The following is a 10,099-nucleotide window of genomic DNA, read 5'->3' on the forward strand; positions in this document are numbered from 1 at the left end:
GAGGGGGCGGGCAGGCCCGGGGCCCCCGGGAGAGGCCGGCGGGCGCCAGAGGGACGAGGGGAGGACGAGCCGAGGGGAAGGCTCAAACGAGGGCGTGTGGGACAGGACGGAGTTTCATACGGACGACAGAATGGAAAAGAAGTCGATTGTGGAAAGGGGTCGAAAGAAGTGAGAATTTGGGGCAGCGTTGCAGTAATCGTCTAAGGGGATAGTTTTAACACCTGGTCGATTCGGAGGTGTAAAGGGAAGGCGGTAGAGGGAGGACGGGCGCCAAGGCGTAGAAGGGAAGGCTGCTATAGATAAGAGCTTTGGGGCCTATTTTTTCCTTTTTACTTAACCGTAGGCGCCGCAGCAAATGGGACCAGCCAGCTCCGGCCCCCCTTCTCTTCCTGCCACCGGCGGCCCCGGGCGGGGAGGTTCCCAGCAGCGGGGGAAGCCCGGGGGGCTCCACAGCCGCTCCCTCTGGAGCCTTGGATGCCGCCGCTGCCGTGGCCGCCAAGATCAATGCCATGCTGATGGCCAAAGGGAAGCTGAAACCAGCGCAGAATGCTGCCGAGAAGGTATTTGAAGATGAAGGGACTCCAGTTGCAATTTTAATAGGGGTTGTTTTGTCATCCTGTAATTTCGCAGTCATTTGTGTGAATCGAGAAAACGATGTTAATATCACTTGGTTTTGGAATGTATCGGATTGGATGTTTTGTCATTTGTTTTTACCAGGCAGTTTCGATGGGCTGATTATGTTTCCGGAACAAATCGTTTTGTCTGCATTCACTTAGTTCAGCTTAGGTTCTAGCTCTATAATCATGTAAAGCGGCGGTGTAATATGTTTTTTGACACGTGTATTTTTCCCAAAGTCAGAAGTTCAAGTAAATCAAGTGAGCTTTAAAATGTTTCTAATTAGAATCTGTAGGTTCAGCTTTCTAATGACTGCCTACCTGAACTGCGATTAAACATAAAGTAAGTGAATAATGTAGACATGGGTGGTTATGTTGTTTTCGCACAAGGGATAAAATATTTGGTCATTATATAAAATCCCTGGTGTAGTTAGAGTCTTGACTAGAATGGATGTGAACTCTGAAACCTTCACCTCTGCCATAGAGTGCAGGAATCTTCCTCTGGAATAATGAGCCCAGTGCCCGGCTGTGTGGCTCGAACGTGTACTTCGCCCTTTAAATCCTTAACAGCAATCGTAGGAAATGGATTTTTGCCACCAGTTTACAGATGAGGAAAATTAGGCTCATGACTGGAAAGCAACTTGCCCAGGACCTGCAAGTGGTAGGCACAGATGTCTGTCTGCTTCAGAGTCACCCTGGACAGTTGGCTGTTTACCTTTGGCTTGAAAGCCTGTAGAGTTGTAGAATTGGGCGTGTTCTGAGTCAGTCCCTTCCACTGTAATTGTCATTTGAAAAACATTCTTTTGGCTTCAGTTAAAATTTGCCTTCCTATGTACCTGGGAAGAGATTTCTGTATTTGAAAATGCATTTCACGTGATTATTTCACAGTGTATGTATAGAACAAGACAATGAGTTGTGCATCTTAAACATACAATTTTTGTTTTTAAATTATACGTTGATAAAGCTGGAGGAAAAAAGAAAGAAAATGAAATCGTCAGCCTTCCAGCGTGTCAGTAGATAATGCTGGCAAGAATGTCAATAAGCCATAACCTGTGTGGATGCCGAAATAGTCAAGTTCTGCAAAATCAGTGAGAACTTTTAGTGAACTGGAAGTTTATTCCTCATTGTATTTTTATGGTTTGCAAAGATTGTGTGAGTCATTTGTCCATTTCCAGAGTCTACAAAGAAATAGTAAAAGGGTACCGATGAAGATGGAATGCTCCTTGACTATTAAAATTCTGAATACTGGTGTCAATTATTTACTTATTTTTTCTCAATAAAAGTAATCTTTAACGTGGTAAATGAACTCAGCAGGAGGCAGCATGGTGCATAAATTCTGGATTAAACATCAGAATATCTAGGTTTAAAACCCAGAACCCCCAGTTACTGGTCGAGCAGCTTTGGCAGATGAGCCTCAGTTTCCTCGTCTGTGATGGGATTGGTAATGCATACCTGTGCAATCTAGTCGCCACTGGCCACATATGGCTATCTATATACATTAAGATTTGAATTTAAAATGAAATTTAGAATTTAGTTCCTGGGTCACGTTAGCCACGTGTGAATTGCTCCATAGACACGTGGCTCTGGCACCCATATTGGCTGCCAGAGAACACTTCCATTGTCACAGAAGGCGCACCTCAAAGGTGGCCGTACGGATTCAGAGAGGCGAGGCGTACTGGTACCGAAAGGGGCAGAGGTGAGGAGATGTTGAGTCTATTTGGTTTGCCTCCACGTTTTAAGAAACATCTAACGCCCAAAGAAATGAGCTGTATTTTACCTTGAGCAGATTGACTAGACATCTGTCCCGGGGGAGTTAAGGTTGGGACCGGCCATCTTGAGAATAAAAAGTTTAAAGATGACATTCATATCCAGTGATCTGGAGTTGGTGCAGTAGAAATGCAGAAAAACCAGATCAGGTTTTACGCTCGCACTTGGCTTTTCATCCGCTGTCTTCGTTCTTTCTTAATAGAGGGTAATGGGCTAGGACGTTCATTAGATACAGTTTAAGGGTTTTTGAGATACCGCAAGGACGGGGTTGGTCGAATCTGGTATGTCGTGACCGTAGCGTTGGCACAAAGGCAACTCTCTGTGACACGTGCGCTCTGCGAGCGATGGTGCCTTAGACTCAGCTGGCTCCTGGCGCCGTCAAACGTCGTGACGGGGCCCTTTTGTTTTCCTCGTGGAGGTTGCAGCTTCTAGTCCGTAGAGTTTCTATAATTATGTAGCCATAAAAATGCACACATGGCCAAGGTTGTTGAGAAGGCCGATGATGGCCTTCCAGTAAATCGACTGCACTTGGTCTCATTTTAGTGAGAGTTTGTGTGTTGTTTCGTTTGTGAACAATGACCAAAGAGTGTTTCCAGGTATTTGCAGGCAGTGAAGGGAGAGGGAGGTAGGCGGTGGGCCTTGGGAAGGGGTAGTTGTGAATCGGACAGTGCACAAATATTTCATCATATAAGCTTTTTAATCTGATTTCTCTTTTTGTAGCTTCAGGCCCCTGGCAAAGGCCTAACAAGCAGTAAAAGCAAGGATGACCTGGTGGTAGCTGAAGTCGAGATCAATGATGTGCCTCTCACGTGCAGGAACTTGCTGACTCGAGGGCAGACTCAAGATGAGGTGCGTGGGTGAGGGGCGTCCCTCAGGGAGCTGGCGGCTGGGCGTGGTTTCAGAAAAGCAGGGCTTCAGAATACAGAGCCGTGTCGGATGTTTATTAGTGGATTTGGGTCAGAACCTGCAGAGTCAAGGGCGGGTTTAATTTAAGGCAGAAGACCTTAGTGAAGGAACAGACAGGAGTGGATTCCCTGCAGCGGTCCGCCTGCGTGAGAAGCAGCGGAGCCAGGATTTCAGAGCCCAGCGCAAACGCCTTCCTTGGTGGCGGAACGAGTGGGCGGGGCGAATCCTTCCTGCTACCTGTTGTCCACGTCGTCAGTCGCCACATCATTTTTTTAACAGACTGTTTTCTCTTTAGATCAGCCGACTTAGCGGGGCTGCGGTGTCAACTCGAGGGAGGTTCATGACCGCCGAGGAGAAGGCCAAAGTGGGACCAGGGTGTGTACGCATGTCCTCTGCTTCGGGGCGCGGGGGGCTGGACCGGCAGCGCGCATCAGCCTTTCTCGCCTAGGGAGTGTGTGGAGCCGAGCGGCTTACGCGGCCGCCGCCTGGGGTGGCAGGCGAGCGCGGGCTCGGTGTGCGTGCAGGTGAGCGGTGTGCGTGCAGGTGAGCGTGCACGTCCTCGGTCCTCGGTCCTCGGTCCTCGGGAGGTCGCGGCGTGCCCCGCAGACGGAACAGGTGTCGCGGTGGTTTCTTTCCTGTTGCACTTTGGTTTTTCTATTGCACAGTTAAAGTTGAAGGAATTTTTAAGGCGTTTACTTCTAAAAGTGTGTGCATTTTACATGCAGGCTTTTTTCCATGGAAACGTTTCCCCAGCAAGTGGGCTCCTGTTTTATATTTTTCCTTTAAAAATTGTTGATCAGGTTCCGTAGGCCTCTCTGACGGTTGTACTTTGTATGTTATCTAGGTAAAGGGCTCACCTCAGTTGAGTTTCATCCCTTCCAGTTTTCAGTTTTTCAGACAGGTACTCGGGCAAGACAACGTTTTTTATCTCGGCCTAAACTAAATATAATTAGGAGGCAAAATTTGCTCCTCAAACCAAGAGTATATGTTGACCTTGTGGATTCGCTGGTTGCTGTTTCAAACAATTTTGTCTTTAAACACAGTTATTTTTTACCTATAGATTTTTATTAATTATGGTTATTGATCACTTTCTGCTTTGTAATCAAAATCTGCTACGCCACTGTCAGGGTTATAATCTAAAGAGCCCTTAAAGTTTATCTGTATGTGGCCGTCGCTTGCCCCGTTGATTCGGGGAGCCGAGAGCACGTTTGCCCGCAGCCCGTTAGCCAGCGGAAAGGGGCCCCGTTCCCAGACGTGGCGCTGTCTGAGTTGACTGGAGGCTGACACCCGTGAGCCCATCGGAACAGATCCGATCCCTCTGGGCGCCGGTTAACCTTGCGCAGCTGGAGGAGTTTGCTCGCTGCCCCGGTCTCAGACCGAGCTCCTGGAAGGTGGCAGCGCCGTTCCGTGTGCTGCTTCGCCCTTTTTCTCAGGCGACACGTCGAGCGCACCGGGCTCATTTGGACGGCCCATTGGCTCTGCTGGTGATGCCGGTCAGGGTCACCATCCCGTTTCTCTTTGTAGGGATCGTCCATTGTATCTTCACGTCCAGGGTCAGACACGGGAACTAGTGGACCGTAAGTAGCGTTTGGCTCACACATCGCTTTTCGTGAAGGGCACAGGGCAGGGCTGTGTGTCCTTAGTTGGCAGACTGTCCCTCGTGGCTGTTCTGACTCTTTCTTTGAACTACCAATGAGTGCGTGTAGGGTTTGGCAAGGTTGGGAGCCAGGCACTCGGGTCACCTATAATTAATACTTGAGTGAGTGAGTACGGGCCTGTGTTTATCATTGGGTATAGTCAGTTCATTCATTTTTCTGGTGTGAGATCTTACTCTGGGTTTCTCCCTAGGGGCTGTAAACCGAATCAAAGAGATCATCACCAACGGGGTGGTGAAAGCTGCCACAGGGACAAGTCCGACTTTCAATGGTGCGACGGTCACAGTGTATCATCAGCCAGCGCCCATCGTGCAGCTGTCTCCAGCTGTTGGCCAGAAGCCTCCCTTCCAGTCAGGGGTATGTTTTATGGAGCGATCATGAACAGCTTTCTCATTTCTATAAAAATGACATAAGCCAAGTAGCACAGAAAGCGGGAAGAAAAAGGTAAAATCCTGAAATTCCAGTCTGGAAGAGCCTCCCTTTGAAATCTTACCAGTGGACCATTTAGGGTTCACTGTAAGGAACATCTACGGGCCCTTCCCTAGCTATTGACCTTGACCCCTTCCGGAAAGGGGTGTGGTGGCCCAGAGGGTGTGCCCGTTGTGCCTTTGCAGGCAGTGGCTTGAATTCGTGTTTGTGAACTCGAAGGCAGCTGGAGGACTAAGAAGGCTGAGTCTGATGAAGCAAGACTCTGCTGATACAATCCTCCTAGAGAAAAGGGTGGGAGAGAGCAGCCCTTCCTGGAGACGGTCTCAGGGCTGACTGCGCCACCCAACACCACGTCTAGCCTCGCAGGAAGCCGTCGTGGCTGCCATTTCTTAGTCTCTGTCAGGCGGGGGGAGCGGGAGTGCCTCCTCGGTATAGGATTTGGAGTTTTCACCTCTTGAGTGGATTTTGCCGAGCAGAGTGAGGCGTCGGTGTTTTAGGAAGGCACGGGGTCTTCATGGTTCTCGTTTAAATGAAGCTTCTTGATGAGGTTTATTCATATGGGCTCTTGGTAGAAATTGGGGGGTGTCCTTATTTTGGAAGTAAGGATTAAAATTAGTTTTATATACTAATTTTCAAGATTAATTTTCAAGGTTTTAATTACGTATTCTCTGTTTAATCTGATTTATTCTGCTCTCCTATAGATGCATTATGTTCAAGATAAATTATTCGTGGGTCTAGAACACGCCGTGCCCACTTTCAATGTCAAGGAGAAAGTGGAAGGTCCAGGCTGCTCCTACTTGCAGCACATTCAGATTGAAACCGGTGCCAAAGTGTTCCTGCGGGGCAGAGGTTCCGGCTGCATCGAGCCCGCGTCGGGCCGGGAGGCATTTGAGCCCATGTACATTTACATCAGGTATGCGGCCGGGGCCGAGCACGGCGGGTCCTTGTCGGCGGGTCGGCACAGACCGGTGAGAGCAGGAGCGAGAGAAGCGAGCTTGATGAGAGATGATGGCTCCGTGATGAGTTAATGAGACTTCTGGTTTAGGAGGTGGATTATCTTTCTTAGCGTTCAGGTCTTGGGTTTTATTTATACAAGTTTGTGATTCTGAAATGAGGTGTCATGATCTCTTAACAACTTTTAATTAAATCGTGGCAGTATTTTGAAAGACGTCTTTTTTTCACATCAAGAAGTGCCGTCACTCAGAGAAAGACCGATAAAACATTTGTGGTAACAACACTAGTTCTACTTTAGAGGGCTCACGACCTCGTTCTGTCTTTCTGTGGTTTTCAGAAGCTTTAGGTCTGCGCCATGTTGAACGTATTAAACAGCACGTGAAGAGAAACAGTTCTGTCTTTTTTATTCTTCTTTTGTTTGACTTCCTGGTTCTTACTTTTTTTGCAGTCATCCCAAACCAGAAGGCCTGGCTGCTGCCAAGAAGCTCTGTGAGAATCTCTTACAAACAGTGAGTTGCGTTTATCTATCTGATGATACTCGGTCACAGCAGTTACTGCCCTTCTGAGCTGCATCTTAACTACACCCCTCCCCCCCACCCCCCCGCATTAGTTTGCTAGGCTGCCATTCAAAATTACCACGGACTGGGTGACAAAAAATGGAAATTCTCTCGCAATTCAGGAGCCAGAAGTTCAGAGTCAAGGTGTGGGCAGGGTGGTTTTTTTTCTGGAAGCCCTGAGGGAGGATCCACATCAGGCTTCTGGCCAGGCTTCCGGCCTGGCTTCCGGTGGCTGCTGCCGTCCGTGGCCAGCCTGCCCTGTCGGGAACTCATCTCCGCCCCCACCTTCCCTCGGCCTTGCTCCCCACGTCCGTCCCTCTGAGTAGCAGTCATTGGATTCAGGGTCCCTGGCCCAGTAGGACCTCATTGCAGTGACCTACGACCAAAGACCTTGCTTCCAGATGAGGTCATGTTCTGAGGTTCCTGGCAGACACGAACTTGGGGGTGACTGTTCAGACCACTACCCCGTTTGGCCACTGATGTCCTCTGCGGGGAAGACACGGTCCCCTTGCCGGCGTCCCAGTGGGCATGCGTTTCTGCTTCGGGAGCTGTTTCAGTGTGGGCTTTTGAAATGTAGAGTACGTTAGTGTTGTAAAGCCTCAAAGTGGTCAGTTATTTAAGCGGTGCTTGTAATCCTGGTCCAGTCGGTCAGGGCGGGTGTTCCAGGTTCTTCCTAACGCCAGCTGTAGCCAGAGCGGGGGTACAGCACAGTAGCCGAAAATCAGTTTGCAGTGGTTGGGGCGAGAGCTTACTTGATTATCCATTGTTTTTATTTTATAAACAAATGGGCAAAAGTTAGTTTTCCCAGCACGAAAGGAAATCGGGTTGAGGGCTGACCGTGTTCCGCCCCGTGCTGACTGCTGTGCGCAGCACCCCTCCGGGATGCCTCTGTCCTCCCCGCTTTCACGAACAAACCTCGTCCCAGATCACTTCCCTGACCGGTTCCAGCCCTCGTCTTATAACAAAGAACTGGAGAGGGAGAGTTCTCAACTTGTACTAAAGCATGAGCTCCTTGAGGACAGACAGGTCACTAGGGAAACGAAAAGATGCACAAGTCTAAATTCGATGGACACATCCGCGGAAAGACTAATGCGCAGTCGCCTCGGTCCTGCGCTCGGGGCGTTAGACCCTCACTCAGCGGGGCTGCCCCGTGTTGATTTGTTTACCTTTCTTTTTCAGGTCCACGCCGAATACTCTAGATTTGTGAATCAGATTAATACTGCTGTACCTTTGCCAGGTGTGTATGTCCTGAAGTGTATAGAAAGGTTTTGCTAGTGATGTTTATGAATAGAATGCTACGTCAGGCTAGAGTAAGTGCCAGGGCACTCGTACTGCTCCCTTCAGCTTAGGGTGATGTGCAAAGCCATTTGAGCCTCAGGGTTTTTCTTCCCTAGAGATTAAGTTTAATATTCGGCTAAACTGTCTCGTTCTGCTGCAGCTGATTAAACACTTTTTTTCTTCCCCCTCAGGCTACACACAACCCTCTGCTATAAGTAGTGTCCCTCCTCAGCCACCGTGTTATCCATCCAGTGGCTATCAGTCTGGTTACCCTGTTGTTCCCCCCCCTCAGCAGCCAGTTCAGCCTCCCTACGGAGTGCCAAGCATGGTGCCACCCGCCGTGTCGTTGGCACCCGGAGTCTTGCCAGCGTTACCCACTGGAGTCCCACCTGTGCCAACACAGTACCCGATAACACAAGTGCAGCCTCCAGCTAGCACTGCGCAGGTAGGATGCAGGGCCAGGGAGCACGGTGCCACCGAGTTGGGACGCACCGGGCCGGGGCGGGTGGACGGCGGTGCTGGCATTCAGACCTCATGTCACGTGAGGTGTCACTCTGTTGTCTGTGTGACACCGCCAGTCTGCGGAGGACCTGGGGGTGGTGCGTGCCTGGCCGCGCACACCTGAAGTCCAATCAGCGTCCCGCGTCCCACCCAGGGTCCTGGGGAGCAGCAGTGGCGAGCTCTCCACGGGGGGCCAGGTGGTGAACGTGCAGGCTCCGTGGGCCACTCTGCTGCTGAGGCGGAAAGGCGGCCGCAGGCAGTACCCAGCGGCAGCGCATGGCTGTGGGCCAGCGTCGTGGTGTGGGCTGGCGTCGGCCTACGCCTGGCCTCACGGCACTAAGGAATGCAGTGGGGTTCCCCGCTCGCCTTAGGAAGAATCGGCCACGTGTAGGTGTACGAGAGCCAGAGAGGGGTGTGCCGCACTTCGATTGTGTACGCTGGCATCTGTGTCCCCAACTGAGGAACCGGAACTTTAGGAAGGGGGAGGGGCCGGCGAGGTGCATGGAAACAGGGTTTTGGCCGGCCGTGCTCCGTGGGCCCCTCCCAGTGGACCCGTGCCAGAGTGACCGCAGCCTTGAACCGCTGCCCGATGCCTCACCTGCGGGCTGCGCGCACCTGACAGGCTCGGACACCACGAGAGACGGGGCCTCTGACCTGCGTCCCGGTCCAGGTCCCTGGTCATGAGCTCGCCCTTTGTGTCTGGCAGAGCTGGGGGGCTGGGGCAGCCTGTGCCGTGCTGTCCGGGGTTGCGCTCTGCGATCCATGTGACGCGGCCTGTCCGGGCTTCGGTTTCCTTTGGTGAGAGGCGGCATCACGGTGCTGTCTCGGGGCCGCAGCGAACCCCAGACGCGACTCCCGCCATCGGCAAACGTCAACTGTGGGTCACTGACATTTGAAGTGCTTGTTTCTGCTGCGTGCTGGCTTTTGATGGCCCGTATTCCTTTTTGGAACAGCTTCTTAAAAGGTTAGGCAGGCTCACTCTTGACGTGGCCAGTTGCCCGTGGACGTGCTAGGTGACGTTGCTTTGCCGCAAGGACTCACAGATGTACGATCCAGATGAGCTGGTCACGTTGATTGAAGGCCTTTAAGTCAGTGTTCTTGCTGGTGACGTCTGAACCACGTGAAGGCTGAGTGAGTGTTAGCGGCCACGTTTGCTCCCGGTAGCTCGAATGCACAGCAGTTTCTTCCCCCGGGTTCGAAGCGCCGTACAGATGATAATTTCGTGTTTCCGTCCCACGAAGGTGGGAAGGGACGGTGGCACTGCTGCTGAGCTGTGCGCGAAGGAAACGGGACGGACGACGGCAGGTGGGAGACGTGTAGCGCGCAGCGGTCACTGACGTGCGTCGTGACCACCGTCGACTCCTCGAGCCAGCATCCTCACACTGTCCCCTCGGTCTGTTTCGGTCTCAGAGTTCGATGAGCGGGCCTTTCATTCCTG

At 51.4% G+C, this 10,099-nt stretch overlaps 1 protein-coding gene and 1 non-coding gene across 2 annotated transcripts in view; both read left to right on the plus strand.

The window, feature by feature from the left end:
• KHDC4 (KH domain containing 4, pre-mRNA splicing factor) overlaps nt 1–10,099 on the plus strand; it is a 14,296-nt gene that overhangs the window by 189 nt on the left and 4,008 nt on the right. The window contains exons 2-11 of the mRNA XM_015598297.2: nt 344–560; nt 3,102–3,230; nt 3,583–3,662; nt 4,812–4,864; nt 5,136–5,299; nt 6,073–6,284; nt 6,774–6,834; nt 8,062–8,119; nt 8,352–8,605; nt 10,072–10,092. Of these exons, the coding sequence (XP_015453783.1) occupies nt 344–560; nt 3,102–3,230; nt 3,583–3,662; nt 4,812–4,864; nt 5,136–5,299; nt 6,073–6,284; nt 6,774–6,834; nt 8,062–8,119; nt 8,352–8,605; nt 10,072–10,092 (1,249 nt within the window). The remainder of the gene's footprint in view (nt 1–343; nt 561–3,101; nt 3,231–3,582; nt 3,663–4,811; nt 4,865–5,135; nt 5,300–6,072; nt 6,285–6,773; nt 6,835–8,061; nt 8,120–8,351; nt 8,606–10,071; nt 10,093–10,099) is intronic.
• Nucleotides 5,594–5,722, plus strand: LOC112472188. Its single transcript, XR_003043582.1, has one exon.

This window comes from Pteropus alecto, unplaced genomic scaffold (genome assembly GCF_000325575.1).
Source record: "Pteropus alecto unplaced genomic scaffold, ASM32557v1 scaffold49, whole genome shotgun sequence".
NCBI lineage: Eukaryota > Metazoa > Chordata > Mammalia > Chiroptera > Pteropodidae > Pteropus > Pteropus alecto.